The 18,394-nt window shown below is 32.1% G+C and overlaps 1 protein-coding gene and 1 long non-coding RNA gene across 3 annotated transcripts; both read left to right on the top strand.

The window, feature by feature from the left end:
* The first annotated feature begins 1,429 nt into the window (after positions 1 to 1,429).
* Positions 1,430 to 3,946, top strand: LOC126888378 (uncharacterized). Its single transcript, XR_007699530.1, has 2 exons — positions 1,430 to 1,675; positions 3,654 to 3,946. It is a non-coding gene; the product is annotated as an uncharacterized LOC126888378 (long non-coding RNA).
* Positions 3,947 to 5,169: 1,223 nt separating this feature from the next.
* LOC114328728 (52 kDa repressor of the inhibitor of the protein kinase-like) lies at positions 5,170 to 16,437 on the top strand. Of its 2 annotated transcripts, XM_028277672.2 has the most exons (3): positions 5,170 to 5,359; positions 5,907 to 6,102; positions 16,194 to 16,437. In XM_028277672.2, the coding sequence occupies exons 1-3, from the start codon at positions 5,279 to 5,281 to the stop codon at positions 16,196 to 16,198; spliced, it is 282 nt and encodes a 93-aa protein (XP_028133473.1). In that variant the 5' UTR covers positions 5,170 to 5,278; the 3' UTR covers positions 16,199 to 16,437. The 2 variants fall into 2 exon arrangements, with proteins under 2 accessions (XP_028133473.1, XP_028133471.1); XM_028277670.2 differs by lacking the exons at positions 5,170 to 5,359; positions 5,907 to 6,102 and adding an exon at positions 10,789 to 10,993.
* The last annotated feature ends 1,957 nt before the right edge of the window (positions 16,438 to 18,394 follow it).

The following is an 18,394-nucleotide window of genomic DNA, read 5'->3' as shown; positions in this document are numbered from 1 at the left end:
ATTATTTATACAGGGAGTCCAAAAAAATAAATAAATTTATTGACACAAATTAAAAGAAGAATACGAATACGAAGCAAGTTTTCAATCCTAATAGCAAATAATTAATATTGAAAAACATCAAAAATCACTAAAAGATTTTTAAATTGAAAACTTACTAAAAATGGTACACATTTTTATTATTTTAAAAGAAGAATGTATGAAATTTAATTCAAAATACATTTTACTGCTTTGAGAAAAGAGAAAAAAATGTTTATTTGATAAATAAACATTACTTTTCGCTTAAATTAAATGTTCAAACTTTTAAGAGGTAGGTGGGTGGAAGCTTTAACATTGAATTTAAGCGAAAAACAATATTTATTTAGCAAATAAATATTTTTTGATGTTTTCTGGCAACAGTAAAATGATGTATTTTGAATTAAGTAAATTACATACCTCTACATTCTCCTTTTTATGTCAATTAATTTAATTCAATAATTTTTTTGTACCCTTTATACAAAATTATTTTAATGTTTGAAGCAATATAATGTTTATTACACTGAATAGAGAATTGAACAACCTTTTAAATAAGCGAGCACACGATCCTATTCTTATTTAAAAAAATCATCGCTATATACGCCAAAAAAGCATAATCTAAAAATTAAAAATGACCCATTTCGGGATTTTTCTCCAAAGTCACCCATTCACAAAAAAATTATTTTATTTCAACTTTTACGCGCTCACTATATATTATATAAAAGACCAAATAAATAAATAGTACCTATCTATGTAAATTTCTATGAAGGCTTTAAAAATATGAGATTACTTGGTTACTTGGCCGCGTCCGTAATATAGAGGTGACCATAGATACCAGTTCATAAATATAAGGGAATCTACATAATATAATTAGTTTGGAGAATTTTAAACTGGCCGTTATTTAAAAACTGGCCGTTGGTAGATATGGCCGATTTTAACAGGTGGCCGTTAACACAGGTTTTATAGTATTATAAATGGCTTAAAAAATCTACTGATGCCTACTGATTTTTTGAAAGCAAAACTACTGACGACATCAAAACTGACCTGGCAACCCTGGTCTCCATAGGTACGGATAGATGTTACAACCCATTCCGCTGTGTTGCCAAATTTTTAAGCAGTATCGAAACGCGGCAGATTTAAAAACATGTCAAAATATGTTGTTTTACTTTACAGGTTCTTAAAGTGAATCAAATCTATTTTTTCTAATTTGATAGTTGCTTGTATAATATAATATATTTCAGTTAGTTATCCAGTAGATAAGCTTTAAAAGTAAGTTTGGATTCCGAACACACCTGATTTTTGTGTTTATTTTTATAATTTCAGCTCCTAACCTAACATAATTAGATTCAAAGATGATTTTATCTTATCGTTTTTATTTCCATTTTGGAAGAGGGCATGAAGAAAATGTAAGTAAATCAAAGAATTACAACTTAAAAAATAAGTATACAAAGTCATAAGGTTTAGAAATACATTTCCATATTTTAATCAGAGAACAATATTGTCTTAGAAAGAAAACATTGATTATGCTGAAAAATTTACTGGAGAGCTTGAACAAGAGGAAAAATCCATTTTAAGTTAGTGGAAAACTGTTGATTTGTATGTAAAATAAAAGACAAAGACACGTTTAAATAAAGACAATCTAGCTAATGAAACAGATGCAGTGGTAATTTTGTTTACATAATAATTATGTGTAGTAAAAATTTGTTAATGTGGGGAAAACTTTTATTTAAATTCAATACTATATTTCTGTAGTGGTATTGCAAAACTTGATGTTGTGGCTGATTTTAGCCAGAATGAGATTATTTGCTTGATATGCTATTTAGTAACATTTCTTCAAGTTGGTAGAGTTTGGTATGTGTATGATGAAGGTAAAACCCCCTTTGTCCCACATATCTTTTGTATAAAAGATATGTCCCCTCCCCTTTTAACTTACAGTAGAACCCCGATTATCCGATTTTCTATTACATACCCAAGTTGCATTTTTGAGGTTTTATCAAAATAGCGTCATCGTAAATCACTTGACAGAAACTCTATATGACGAAAGAGAGACTCATAATGAAATATTAATTTTTTTCTGTTATCTTTTTATGGTAGGTACATATGTATGTGTATGTACATATGTATTATACATAAGAAATACATGTTCGGACTATCCCTGCTTTTCAATACACCTTCGGTCCCGAGGAGGACAGATAATCGGGGTTCTACTGTATTAGGTAGTGCAGAACTTGATATATTACTTGATTTCTTATGTTGATTACTTTTCGTTTTTGAGTTGGCAAAACATGATTCAAAGTTTCCAAATTCTCTCCTGAAAAATTAGGCTAGATGGACATATCAATCATTGTCAAAACTCTCCAGATTTATAATCCATCCAACTGATATATTGAATAGTAAACTAGGGCTAAAAACCAACTATGTATATCAAAACACAATATTTTTAAAGATTGGATAATGTACATGGTAAATTGAAGAATCCCAATAACAGGAATAAAACCTAATTTTAATATTTGGATGCCTCAGAAGTCAAACGGTGTAAGTCACATTCTCCCTAAAAATGACTTATGGGATATAACACTTATTATTATATATAGAAATATTATTATTTCCTTGTTGTATTTATGAATATGTTACTTACCCATGTTATGATAAATAAAGACAGTTTACAGTCGGAAAAATTAAAGAATACCCATGAACGATCACATCAATCACATATTCAGATTACTAATAATCTATCTCTCTCGTTTGTTATTTATGGGAAAAAACAGCAAATACAAAATATGTGATTGACTGATTGATGTGATCGTTCATGGGCTCTGAGCTTCGCTGGTGGCGCTCCTAGCGGATTACTAATTCAACTTTCACCGGTAATTTTTAAATTTATTATTTAATTGTTATCGCTTAATATTTACAATGCAAAAAATTAAATAAATTGTACTCGATTTTTTTAAGATTTTGCTAATCATTTTGACGTTCTATTGATAAAATATGAATTTCTTACTTCGGATACTTACACAATTATCGTGTAGATGGCGCTAAGATTACCGTTTATTTCAATCAACGATATTACGGAACATTAAAAAAACATAAATTCAGTATTTAAAACGTAAGTATATTTAAGGTAAAAATATATACCTACCACAGCTTTGACCAACTAATATTTTTTATAATTAATGTTTTTACTTTTAATTTTAAATTAATCACTTTGACATTTATGCCAAATTTCCGGTAAACGTTTACAGACTTGCCACTACTGGCGGTCGTGAATTTGTAAATATCCCCTCTACGTACGAGCTCACAGCGTATAGGGCTTTTCATTCACAGTCATTTATTTCGAGCTTCTATCATGTGTCATCAAATATTAATATATCTACAACATACGTTATTGGTATATACAATAACACAAACCAAAGACGTATGATGTAGATATAATAATATTATGTGACACATGACAGAAGCTCGAAACAAATGACAATCGATGAAAAGCCCTATTCTTTCATTCTTCCGACTGTATTTGTCAGCAACTATTGTCAGAAACATCTTAGTATCTCATTTTAAGCACTTATTGACTTACACTGATTGGCTTCTGAGGCATTGATTTGTTAATAGATACCTTTCACTTTTCTAAATAAAAAAATTAGTTACAGATATGACAAACATCTAGCTAGAAGATGGAATCCTGCGTTCTTAAAATAAAAAAAGCTAGTTCCAGAAGTAAGCTACCAATAATAAACTAGAGAATGTATTACAAGAAAGAACAACGCTAATACTCAACATAGCTCAATTGCTTCAGATAGAAAAAGAGGAGGAAAGGGTACAACACAAGCGTGCCAGAGAAAATGAAAGGGCAGAAGAGAGACACAAAATTCATTGATTTATTAAATTTACAAATTAAATTATACAAAGGACAATTAAATAAAAAATTAAAAAATGATACATGTATATTAATGATCCTTCTTTTTCACCATAAAGCTTGTTACTGACCAGGAGGTATACTATATATACTATAATAGATATACATATATTATATCTCATATCGCTCACTCTAGTAATGAGTGAGCCTGCATAAACGGAACCATAATATACATTATAGTTCCGTGTATGCAGCCTCACTCATTACTGTAGTGAGTGATATGAGATATATTATAGCTCTACTTGTATGACAAGCTTAACACAAAAAAAATTTATAATGTTATCTAACATCTTAACTTCAGTAAATTCAATAATTTAGCTTATTCCTGGTATATACTTAGCAAAAAATAATTTTTGAATTAAATTAATTGACACAAAAAGAAGAATGTGAATTTATGTAATTTATTTAAGCCAAAATACATTGTACGGCTGTCAGTAAATAGAAAAAAATGTTTATTTCACAAATAAACATTTCTTTTCGCTTAAATTAAATCACAAACAGCCTCCCACATACCTCTTGGCAGTTTGAACATTTAATTTAAGCGAAAAGCAATGTTTATTTGCCAAATAAACATGTATTTTGAGTTAAATAAATTGCATACATTCTTCTTTTTTCGTCAATTAATTTAATACAAAAATGATTATTTTGGCCACCCTGTATAAATAATGATATTCATGTTTATATTACTGTATAGAGAATTGAACACCCTTTCAAATGAAGTGCCACATGACCCCTATTCCCATTTAAAAAAATCATCGATTCCGTCACCACGCTCAGATGGATGACGTCACTAGTATGAAATATATGGCAAAAAATTATAATTTAAAAATCAAAATCGACCTATTTCGGGATTTTTCTCTAAAGTCATCCATTTTAGAGAAAATGAATTTATTCCATAATTTAGATCCTCTTCTGTATGTGTACTTATATTTTATACCTCTATTTCTAATGTAATTAATTATCGAGTTTGAAAAAATACATTTTATTCACTTTTAGGAAGAAGATATTAAAAAAGGCAAGTGTTAGGATGTAGTAATTCAATGGATTATTCAATAAATATGAAAATATGGACATTATAGACAAAATATTGAATAATTTTAGAACGTGTAATGACATGTTTTTAAATCTGCCGCGTTTAGGATTCCGATCCTGATTAAACATTTGGCAACATCGCGGAATGGGTTGTAAGATCTATCCCTCCATCAGTGATGTGGGTGGGAGTGATCCCTCCCACATCACTGGTCTCCATACACATAACACAACATGACACAACATCAACACATAACCATAACCTTATAAATTTCAAAATTTCAGATATACATATTTCGTGTTATTTGTTATTTAGTTTTTATTATGGTATTTAAATGTTGCGTTAATGGTTGTAATAATTACAATAAGGATGCTCAAATGCATATTTTTCCAAAAGATAGGGCGGTAAGTAGATAATGCTGATATAAGGTTTTATTTATTTTTTAATAATTGCCTTAAGATGTCCTACTTTCCTTTTATGTTACCTATGATGTGTATTAGAATTGTTGCCGATATAGAATTAGATAAAAGTTTTGTAGGAAGTAAAATTATCGCCAATAATGTGGCAATTCTTCAATGTTTTTATTTATGCGAATTTAATGTTATACTAAATTTTCAATCAAGATGCAATAGAAATAAACAAACCAAGACACGTTAAATGCTACTAGGAGCACTCCCGAATCATAATTTACAATGTATATACATTGTAAATCCCAAATCATGATTTCTAAAGTTTATACATTGTAAATTATGATTCGGGAGTGCTGCTAGTAGCATTTGATGTGTCTTGGTTTGTTTATTTCTGTTGCATCTTGATTATAAATTTAGTATAGGTACTTGAACTTCTCCTACAACACTTTTGTTTATTTGTCCTTTTATAAAGCACCTCTAGAAACATATTGTGTAATGTTATTTCACAAAAAATATGAAAAACAAAATATTTATTTTTTAGCTTTATGATATTTGGATTAATAAAATTGACAGAGAAGACTTGAAGGTGAAGCCTATGGACAGGGTCCGAAAGTCATACCGCATTTGCACAATTCATTTTGGATCAAAAGCCCGCTATGTTGGATTGAGAAATAAGTCCACCTTGAAATGTGATGCTATTCCATCTTTGTTTCCCAATACTGTTCACAGGAGGGAAGGTGAGTTTTATTAGTTATGTGGTAAATTACACTCAGATGCAAAAAATCTATCCACTTAAAAATTTGGTCATTTTTGATGTCTCGAATTTCCTAAACCTGTTGTCTGATTTAAGTGATTTTTTTACCATGTTATAGCCTTATTGGCTCTGAGCTTCGCTGGTGTCGCTCCTAGCGGTCACTAATTCAACTTTTACCGGTAATTTTTAAATTTATTATTTAATTGTTTTCGTTTAATATTTACAACGCAAAAAAGTAATTAAATTGTAATCGATTTTTTAAAGATTTTTCTAATCATTTTGACGTTCTATTGATAAAATATAAATTTCTTACTTCGGATACTTTGACAATAATCGTGTAAATGGCGCTAAGATTATAATAGATTATTTATAATTAGATATTACGGAACATTAAAAAAACTTAAATTCAGTATTTAAAACGTAAGTATATTTAAGGTAAAAATATATACCACAGCTTTGACCAACTAATATTGTTTATAATTAATGTTTTTAATTTTAATTTTAAATTAATCACTTTGACATTTATGTCAAATTTCCAGTAAACGTTTACAAATTTGTCACTAATGGCGTTCGCGAATTTGTAAATATCCCCTCTACGTACGAGCTCACAGCGTATAGGGCCTTTATCGATTGTCATTTGTTTCGAGCTCCTGTCATGTGTCACACAATATTAATATATCTACGTCATATGTCTTTGGTTTGTATCATTGGTTATATGAATAATGTATTTTAGCTATTTATAATGGGAAATAACATTAATAAAAATCATTTTTTAATAATATTGTGGCTTATTTCCCATAATAAATAGTTAAAAGTGTAAAAATGCCACAAGAAAATAGCTTCAGAACAACATGAATAATGTATGACGTAGATATATTAATATTATGTGACACATGACAGAAGCTCGAAACAAATGACTGAATGAAAAGCCCTATTCATTAATAATATGGCTGTAATAATATTGTTGCTAAATAGATAAATTTTCATTGTATACCGGGTGTACTAATCAAACTGTGTTTTTTTCTTAAAGTTCGCATCACCCTGGGAACTATTCTAGCATTTATAAAATGCTAAAATTAAAACCTAACTAGCCTCAGGTTTTATTCATTCGCTTATGTTATATAATACAAAAGTTAGGTACTTTAACAGCTAGCCATGTTCTTCACCAGTACAGAGTGTTTCTAAATAAGCGTGACAAACTTTAAGGGTTAATTCTGTATGAAAAAATCATGACTGTTTGCTTTATAAACATAATGTCCGCAAATGCTTCGTTTTTGAGATACAGGGTGTTGAATTTTTTTCACAAACTGTCGATTTATTTATTGCCCTAAAACCGGTTGAGATATACAAATGATATTTGGTGGGTTTTAAGACGTAGTTATTGTACATTTTTTGACATACAACTAAGAATTTTATATTCACCATTGGCGTACATACGGGTAATATGACCCTGTATGCAGGCCAATGTTGAATATAAAATTCTTATGTCCAGTTGCACCAACAAATAAATGATTGATTTTTTATTTAGATTGCCCGTTTATTTTAAAATATAATAATTGTCAAAAAACTGTCAATCAAAAACCGAAATTTTAACGATGCTCCCGAAAAATATTAAATTGATACCGTCAAATATAAAAATAGAACACTTTCTTTTCTTTCGAAAAAGGTTAAAAATTTGATATTTTTTGGGAGAATCGTTAAAAATTGTGTGTTATTAATTTGAGAGTCTTTTGACAATTATATTTTAAAATAAACTGGCAATCCAAATCAATCCTTTATTTTTGTTGGTGCAACTGGATATTAATGTTTATAAAAACATAAAGTAGAAAAAAGTGACTTGCTGTTGCGTTTAGTAAATTTCAATTTCCGACTTATTTCCTATACTTTCAATAATGGCACACGAGTAAAGATTCCCGGACTCAACTAAAAGGTGTTGCTTTCCTAAGGTCGCTAGGTGGCGTTATGGCGCATTGTCCCGAAACAACCTACACCTATTCGCAAAATTAAATTCCAACAGAGGGCGCTCAAAATTTCAAAGATGGACGACAACGCTAGGAAAACAATTCATTTTGTCATTTGAATTCACAGTTCTAAAACATTTAATTAAAATCATTTACAGGAGTGTTTTGCCAAATTAACCACTAAGTTTTGCAACTAAGACATCTTATAAGTTAAAGACGACTCAAAATTATGTTTAATCTGTATGCATTCATTAAAATTTGATGCTAACTACTGATTTGTTTTTACCTTTTTTTCATAAAAAAATCTGGCCCCCGATAATCACACAGTGTTCTAAAAATTATTAATCTATCTTAGGATTTCTAATTTTGTTTTTAATTTAATTAATAGGTGCACTACAGTTTATTTTACACCGACAGATAACAATTTTTAATTAAATAAAAACTGGAAACTTGGAAACTAAGTAGGTGAATTTATTTTATAATAATTGTGTTCTGGAAATTACGAAGTGGTCGGGATATTTTTCATAACAATGTACATTATATGTACAGAATATATACTACATTTTATTCATTTATTTAAGTTTGCAGTTGCTTAAACATTAAAAAATACTACGTTTACTACAAACGTTAAATTAACAAAATGTGTGACTTGGCATTGGTTAATTTAGGTCATTACGTAGAGTATAATAGGAATGAATACTGAGGAACACTGCAATAGTTTTTTTAAGTCGAAATTATTGTTAATTACAACATAAATTGACCGCAAATATGTACACAAGTTAATGGCAAAGTCAGTGTTTTCCTTGAGTTGATGCTTTTCAATTTCGCCACCAGGCGTCGCCCACTTTGCGGCGATTATACTTCGTATAATAAACATGGCAATAATGAAAAGTCACATTCTAATGTTTTGACAGTTCACATACGTCAAAAATTGTGACCTACGTAAGATCGCTTTTGTAGTAAAAACTTAGAATATAAAAAAACAGGAAGGAGTCTTTCATATATCAACAACACCTTAAATTTCTAGCGGAACCGGCCATCTTGAACGTCTGTGGATGACTCATAAGTTTTTGTCAACGAGGTAGAAGGTGTTTGTGTATTGGATCAGCTGTGTGCATAGGCGTACCATCTGGTAAAGCTCCTGTATATGCAATCAATTAACTGAAGTTATTAGTATAATAAAATGTTATTTAACTGACGTTTCAACAAAATATTATATTAATACGTATTTTCTCTTGATCTGTAGCTGTTTGTTTAACATCAAAGATGTAATAAAATCGTTAAGAATTTCTTTTCTTCCCTCTTTCAAAGGTACGTCACTGGAGATAGAAAGCAAATCTGACAGCTGATCGCCAGTTGTAACCTCCTTCCTGGCTCGTAGTCATTTCGCATTGTACTCCTTCCTGATTTATTTTATATTCTAAGAGTAAAAATACTATATATACAAAAGCGATATTACGTATGTCAAAATTTTTGACGTAAGAGAACTGTCAAAACATTAGAATGTGACTTTTCATTATTGCCATGTTTATAATAACGCTGTGTCTAGGTACACGCTAACGTGTACGCAAATAAAAAAGTTAGGTACACGCTTAAACGTCATCAACTCAGTGACGTCATTATTTAGCGTGTACTATGACTGGGTTTTTTGGTACACGCTAATTTGAGCCGCGTTATTAAGTATCTGTAAGTATCGCTAGTGTCAGAGTGTGGTTAGAATTTGTCTAATCGCGTTATGTTTAAACTTTAATATTGATTTGTAAAGAGTTTTCTTATTTTTTACTTGTTTAGTGTTTTTTTTTTTGATTAACTATAGAGTGTGGACAATTATTTAGTTCTTTTAATGAGTTTAACAACATTCTAAAACAGTATGAAAAAGATAAGAGACAAAAATTCGTGATTAAGGGTAGCAGAAGTAATAAGATAAAATATATACGGGGTGATTGATTAGTGTGATTGATACAGGGCGTTCGATAATATGGTGGCAGACCAAACTTATGTTTCTTAAATGGAACACCCTATATTTTATTTTATATTCGAAATCTTCTTAACTTCCATATCACAAAAATATAAAGGTTTATTATGTTATACAGGGTATTTACAAAGTTATAACCAATTTTCTATGAAAATCGGGACAAGTTCAACTCCCTGTATAAATAAAAATAAACACCACAGCAAAAATAAACACCAATATAAACTGGTATAATTAACTTACGTATAAAAATGATTTTAGCAGTATTCTGTATATATCATGTTAACTAATATTTATTTTGCTAACCTAAATAAAATATATATACTTTTATAATATACATATTGTTTTGTTACAATAATTAAGTTTAAAACATCTGAATAGTTTTGCTTCCCTTCCCCTTCCTTAATAAAAATATTTTCTATCAAACAAACAACAAACACTAAAAATATCAAAATAGCGTGTACCAAAATATAAAGTCACTGCGCACGCTAAATAATGACGTCACTGGCTTGATGAAGTTTAATTCGCGTGTACCTAACTTTTTTATTTGCGTACACGTTAGCGTGTACCTAGACACAGCGTTATAATAAACATGGCCTAGTAAATATCGCTTTTGTAGTAAAAAGTTTCGTTTGAAACATATGACACAATTTTCTTGCGCATGCGCTAAATAAGTGGTGCAACTGCAACCTAACCTCACTTTTTCAACTGACTGACAGTGACAGTTGTTTGTAAACTTGAATTTGATTGTTTAGTGATTATTAGTGTTTGTTTAGTTAGTATTAATATTTGTATAAAACTTTGTGCACGTGTTTTTGATTACTTTATTGAATTGTGATTGTGATGGCTTCTAGAGGAGGAACTAAATGTGCATATTTTAATTGTTCCTCGAAAACGGGCCAAGGAATATCTCTTTTTTGTTTTCCAAAGGACCAGCAGAGGTAAGTTTTCAATTTGTTTAGCAACACATTAATGGACCGTTTTTTATTTATAACGTTATTCATCTGTATTTTTCTCAAACCCCAATTTAATACCATAGAAATGAATTTTTGTTTTCATTATAGCTTAGAACAGTGTTTTTCAATCTTTTTGATTTTGCGACCCCTTTACAAGTTGAAATATTCTGGCGACCCCCTGGTGTTATAGAAAGCCAAAGAAATAATTTAATTAAAAACTACATACGTTAGGTAATAATTGTTTCCTATTTTGATACATTTATCTTTTATTCACGCAGGCCAAAAAGCCAACATTTTGCTTTGCAGTTTGACGAATCTACAGTTTCCGACTGTGCACAGTTTGCAGTATTCGTGCGCTTTGAAGCAGGTGGAATATCATGGAAGAAATCTTATTTTGCAAAGCACTTCCTACAAGCACTACTGGCCAGTGTTTGTACGATATGTTTTTAGAAAGCACTTGCAACTACAATATTGATTAGGAAAAATATATCGCTATTTGAGTGATGATGTTAAAGCTACGAGTGGCAAAAATAGCGGACTCGTTGCAAAATAAAATCGATAATGCCAACCATATCCTGGACACACTGTTTTCTTCATCGACAGGCTCTAAGGTAGTACCATCTGATATAAATATGCTCAAGGAGGTAATAAAAATTGTAAATTCTATCAAAGAATTGTTTGTGAAGCTATGGACTCGCTTCATCAAAATCTCCTTTATCATCCAGAGGTCAGACCATTTTGCTATCCAAAAGAAAGGTGTTGACAAGAGTTCTGGAACTGAGAGCTGAATTGTTACTGTTCTTTCAAGATGCAAAATCTAAATATGCTTACGGTTTTTCTGACCCTATTGGCTCCTGAAATTAGCATTTTGGCAGGTCTTTTTAGCAACCTTAACAATGTGAACAAGAACCTTCAAGGAAGAGAAGAGAATATTTTAACAGCTAAAGATAAAGTAAAAGCCTTTCACGCAAAAATTTGTTTGTGGTCAACCTCTCTGCAAAACAAAATATTTGAGTCTTTTATATGTGTTCAGAAGATTGATGAAGATAATGCAACAGACCAGTTTTGCTGTATCAGTTCACATTCCTTGCATTATACAGAGCTTGCATAATTTACAACTTTTGACATACTTTCCAGAGTTGCCCCTGACAATAGGTGTAGCTGGATTCTAAACCCTTTGTTGGACACATCAATAGGTCTGACTAATGTCAACAAAAAAATGAAAGAGTGTTTTCTAGATTTAGCTGCTGATGGTATGCTTACAATGGAATTTTATTCGCAAAGTGTTGCATTCGCAATATCCAGAGCTGGCAAGGGAAGCTCTTAAATTATTAGTGCAATTCGCCACTTCATACTTGTGTGAACTGACATTTTCTTCAATGGTAGACATTAAAACTAAAATTCACACTAAAATTGTGTTTTAAGAACCTCAACTTTTTTTTTCAGTCGACAACCCCTTAACTAACCGACAGATTGAAAAACACTGGCTTAGAAAATCACATTGATTTTTTTTATTTGCTAACAATACCTATTGGAAGATTTAATAAAATGTAATGTTTTTCCACCTTTCAATATTAAACTTATTAATCCTAATAATTGATATATCGTCGTCCTAATCTGTAAACTGAGTAACTCCATAATTTTCTGAAAATAAGCTCACTGCCATCTGTTTCAAAACAATCACTCCTTACTTATCGTTTAAAAAACGTACACATGCATATTTTTACCAGATGAGTAAATAGTGATAATGATGTTAAGTCAAAAATCATCGACTTCCAGGCAGTCAGTGAAAGGATATGCAAGTTGAGAATTTGCACCCACTTCTTCAACCTAACAATGATAAACATTCACTGTCCAACAGAAGATCAAGAGCAATATACAAAGGAAAGCTTTTACCAACAGCTGGAGATAGTATATGATAATGCGCCAAAAAATGACATTAAGATTATAATGGGTGATATGAATGCTAAAATAGGCAAGGAACCGCAGTTCTATGGCACAATAGGAAAACACTCTCTGCACAATGAAACAAGCGAGAATGGGGAGTTTTTGATAAATTTTGCCACCAGTAAAAACATGGTTATAAGTTTCACATAATTCCCACATAAAGACATACACAAAATGACATGGATTTCACCAGATGGAACCACAACCAATCAAATTGACCATGTGCTGATAGACAAAAGGGCAGCCAGTAGTATCTCCAATGTGAACACAACGAGGAGCATGCTGTGGATCAGACCATCTTTTAGTATAAACCAAATTTAGATGCAGAGTTAACAGGATAAGAAACGAAATACAACAAAGAACAAACAAACTGGACCAGGAAAAACTGAAGATTCAGGAATGTAAAGAGAAGTTCGAACAAGAAGTCGCAAATGAGTTAAGGACGCTAGAACTGCATTCCATAGAGGGCAAATGGACTAATATCAAAACAGCAGTACTGACAGCAGCAGCGTCCACCCTGGGAAACAAGAGAAAGGAGAGAAGAGCAGCATGGTTTGATGACGAGTGCAGACAAGCAATAGAGGAAAGAAATGAAGCATACAAAATGTACATAACAAGAAGAACACAGGAAAGATGAACATTATTTGAAGTCGCAAGACAGAAAGCAGACAAGACATGTAGGAATAAAAAGAGAGCCTATGAAAATGGACAAATAGAAACAATGGAAGAAAATTTCAAAAACAACGAAATTAGAGGGGCTTACGAATACCTAAAAAAGATAAAAAGTGGGTATAAACCTCAAACAAGTCTATGTAAAGATGAAAGTGGGGCAAATAATCAGTGACCAACAGAAAGTCACAGAAACCTGGAAGCATTATTTTCAGATACTACTTGGGACTCAAGTAGACATGGAAGATGAAATGGGTATGATCTACGTAGAAGAGAATGGAGTAGAAGCTCCAACCATAGAGGAAGTTCTCGAAGCCATTAAGACCCAGAAAAACAATAAAGCTCCGGGAGTTGACGAAATACCAGCAGAACTATATAAGGTAGGTGGCAACCACCTACTAAATCACATCCACGCTCTCATCAAAGACTTATGGCAAGAAGAGAAAATACCTGACGACTGGAAGAAAAGTATAGTATGCCCGATCTATAAAAAAGGAGACAAACTCCAGTGCAAAAACTACTGTGGAATCTCTGTACTATGTACAGCATATAAAGTCCTCACATATATTATAAACCAGCGGCTCCAACCACTAGCAGAAAATATTATTGGAGAGTATCAGACGGGCTTCCGACGGGGAAGATCGACACTGGATCAAATATTTACAGTCAAACAGATCTTAAGCAAAGCATGGGAACACGATGTTGATGTACACAACGTGTTTGTAGACTTCAAACAGGCATACGACTCAGTCAAAAGGAACAAACTATACTATATATTGGCTGAATTGGCAATACCACACAAGCTAATAAGACTCATTAAAGCCACAATGGATGAAACTCAGGCATGTGTACGAATACAAAACCACCGGACAGACTTTTTCAATATTTCACAGGTACTAAAGCAGGGAGATGGGCTGGCCCCAACATTGTTTAACCTGGCACTGGAGTATGCGGTAGGCAAATGCAAACTGGACGAGGAAATCTACTGACCAACCGAACGGTTCAACTGGCCGCTTATACTGATGATATTAATATTATGAGTAGAACATCAACAGGAGCACAGGAAACAGACGAGAAGAAATATAGTCCCACAAAACATTATACGTGAAGATGACATTGAAACGGTTGGAAAGTTTACATACCTGGGAGTAGAAATATATGCCGACGGATCAGAAGATGGAGAAATACGGAAGAGAATAACGCAGGCAAACAGAGCTTATTTTGCCCTGTCCCATATATTTCGGTCTAAAAGTGTCCACCGAAATACAAAGATAAGAATCTATAAAACCTTAATTCAACCAATAACATGCTATGGCAGTGAAGCCTGGGTCCTGAAAGAAACATCCAAAAACAAACTCGACACATTCGAAAGGAAAGTACTTAGGAGAATACTAGGACCTGTGAGGGAAAACGGAATCTTCAGAAGTCGATACAACAACGAGCTTTATCAACTTTATAAGGAAACGCCCCTGTCAGACTTCATTAGGATACAAAGATTGCAATGGGCCGGACATGTGATAAGAATGGGGAAACAGTAAACAGCGACGCACAAGCCCTTTTAGGAGTCCGTGTATGGAGAAGAGCAGAAACAGACAGGCAAGGGTGGAGGCAAAAAATAAAGGAGGCCAAGGCTCAATTTGGGCTGTAGTGCCGTAGAAGAAGAAGAAGAGTAAATAGTGACCTCGTCGTATACACTGTATCTCCCTTGTCGCCAAATTTAGTACGAACAATTCGTAACTCCCTAATTTGTCATCCCACACGACAAGAAAAAGTTGGTGGTAAGTAATATTAAATAAAACATTAAACCTTATTAACCTTTATTTACAATTTAGAATTCATATCAAACAAATTTAATAGTTGCATATTCACAATTGAATAATTAAGTTAAATATTAATGCACATTGTCAAAAATTTTTCGGTTGACATTTGAGAAATCCACCTATCTTCTTTGACATCTTGTCATGAATTTTCAGGCACCAATCTGTCTAATCAGTTGGTTGTTAACCTCTCACCTGATCACAACCTTGTGCTAATTCCGAGCAAGGATGACATACATCCACATGTGATACATTTTTAATCTTAAGACATCGACTTATTGTCGATTACTATACAGCTCATAATGTAGCAATAATGTTATTTTGAGGTTTTACACCTATTCAAGTGGCTAGTTTCAATTACTTGTACACTGGACGTAAGTAACCACATTTTCTTTTTTAACTGTCAAAATTTCACCCTTTTGCATTTCAATCTAAGTGGTTCACTTATTTCCAGGTTTACACTGAGGATGGTCAGTTTGACCGAAAACGTTTTGTACAACCACTCCCTTGTGGATGAATTTTAAAAATTTTTTAATAAATTTATAATATACCTATATACAACAGAAGTGTTTACTTCATTCTACGTTGTAATATTAAATACTTATTAAACAATATTCACAACAGTATTGGAACTCTGAGGATCTCATTGCTTTCTGTATATATGAACATGATTTAAGAAAAAGTTGTGACTGGCTAATTGACATCCAGTCTACGCCATAAAAAACAATACCTACATGATGAAATATTTTCAGGATAGAAATGTGGTTGCGAGCCTGTAATAGGGAAGATTTACTGGATAAATCTTGTGAAGCACTGTCCAAAAACTTCAAGCTATGCGAAAAGCATTTTGCAGAGCCCTGTTTTGTAGGAACGGGAAAAAAGCGAAAACATATTATGTCTGATGCTGTTCCTACACTATTTGCTCATATAGATGATGATAAAGAACCAATAAGAAAACATATTATTTTAAGAGGTAAGCATTCAGGTAATATGTAATGTCTGTGTCAATATATAAACAATATGACAAACTACTTAATTTGTTTGCGTTATAAAATTAATAAATTTGAATAGAAATATTTTTTGTTGTGAATGATCATAGAAAAAATCGTTTATACAACTTGCATTTAATTATCATTATGAAGCTCGTTTAAACAATTTTTTTAAACAAATTCAAAAAATTAATTTTTTCAATTCGTTCAATTTTCTTAGATTTTTTGGGTAAGCAAAAAAGGTCTCTTGTGATTTTTCTCTAAAATTTATTTTTGTTGAGTTATACGCGATTATTTGAAAAACGTGAAAATCGCCATTTTCAAGGCGTAACAACTCGGTTAAAAAATATTACTATGAAAGTTAGAAAGTGACTAAATAAAAGTTTAAAGTTCACCCTAGAGAGAGGATCCTGAAGAAATTTTGTCGTTATTTTATTACTAAGCTGTTATTTTTAATTATTAACAATGAGCGCTAACTGCATATATATAGAGTGTGCGAAAGAGATGCACCATTCTGGCCATCTAATGGTGCATCTCACTTGCACTCACATTGTCGGCCGCCTCACTTAATCGCTCATGGTTAACAAGTAAAAATAACAGCTCATTAATAAAATAATGACAAAATTTCTTCAGGGTCATGTAGAGGGGACTTTCAACTTTGATTCAGTCACTTTTTGACTTTCATAATAATTTTTTTTAACCGAGTTATTAAGCCTTGAAAATGGCTATTTTCGCGTTTTTCAAATTTTAGATCGAGTATAACTCAACAACAGTCAATTTTAGAGAAAAATTACTAGAGACCTTTTTGGCCTATAATGACCCAAAGAATCTAAAAAAAATTGATTTTTTGAATTTGCTTAAAAAAATTGTTTAAACAATTTTCCACCGCGCACCTCCCGGAACTCTGTGTATTTGTTATAAGGAAGTTTTTTAAGTTTTTAAGGGAGTTTTTGCAACAAAATCGAATCGGAATATGTTACCTAACGGGGGCGACGATACAGCCTGGACTATAATTCCTAGATTCCGGTCTCCAGTTACGTCATGCGATGCGCGAACTCGGACGTATTTGCGCTACGGGAAGATCCTATTTTGTTATTTATGGTAGCATGACTTATATACAGTCCGGCTAATTTACTTACCGTTGCACGTCATTATCTACGCCAGAGATCTAAGTCGAAATAGACAGTCCGTCTAATTTACTTACCGTTGCACGTCATTATCTACGCCAGAGATCTGAGTCAACATAGTTGCCAAAGTATAAAAAAATGCTGAATCCATTTTAAATCAAATAGATCACATAATTATTTAATCATAATTTAATTTAATCCTAATATTAAAAATGGAAATACGAGTAGAACCATATACAGGGTGACCTCAGGAACAAAATGAGTAATAATGATAATGGAATACAACCAAACCAAATGGTTTACTATGATCAAAATGGACAAATGATAACAAATCAAGCCATGATGCCGCAACAGCAACAGCTTATGCCCACAAATATTTCACCAAACACAATGATAGTGCCTGATCAACAACAAACAAATATCGTGCTACCAATGGATCAAACTACATCCCAAATCAATCCGTATCCTTCAATATCATCATCCGCAAGTGGATCCCAACAACAGTCTCATATAAACTACGAATGGCAAACAGTCAGCAGAAAAAGGTTATGCAGCCCTGAAGAAAACCCAAGAGTTAAAAGACAAACCTCTATTAAAGACTACTGGCTGAGCTCGAATAGAAAAGATGGAAATATATTTAATAATCTCGAAAACGAAGATGATGCCCCTCCCACAGAAGGTAATTTAGAAAAAACAAGTGAGCCCAAGCCTCCTCCAATATTCATAGATAAGGTAGAAGATATCAATCCATTAACCGATCTATTAACAAAATTATGTCCCAATCAGTATACATTAAAAGCCTTGGGAGAAAAACAAATAAAACTACAACCTAATACA

This window comes from Diabrotica virgifera, chromosome 7 (assembly GCF_917563875.1).
Source record: "Diabrotica virgifera virgifera chromosome 7, PGI_DIABVI_V3a".
NCBI classification, from domain to species: domain Eukaryota; kingdom Metazoa; phylum Arthropoda; class Insecta; order Coleoptera; family Chrysomelidae; genus Diabrotica; species Diabrotica virgifera.
The sequence above is the reverse complement of the archived record's forward strand: the minus strand, read 5'-3'. Positions and strand labels throughout refer to the sequence as shown.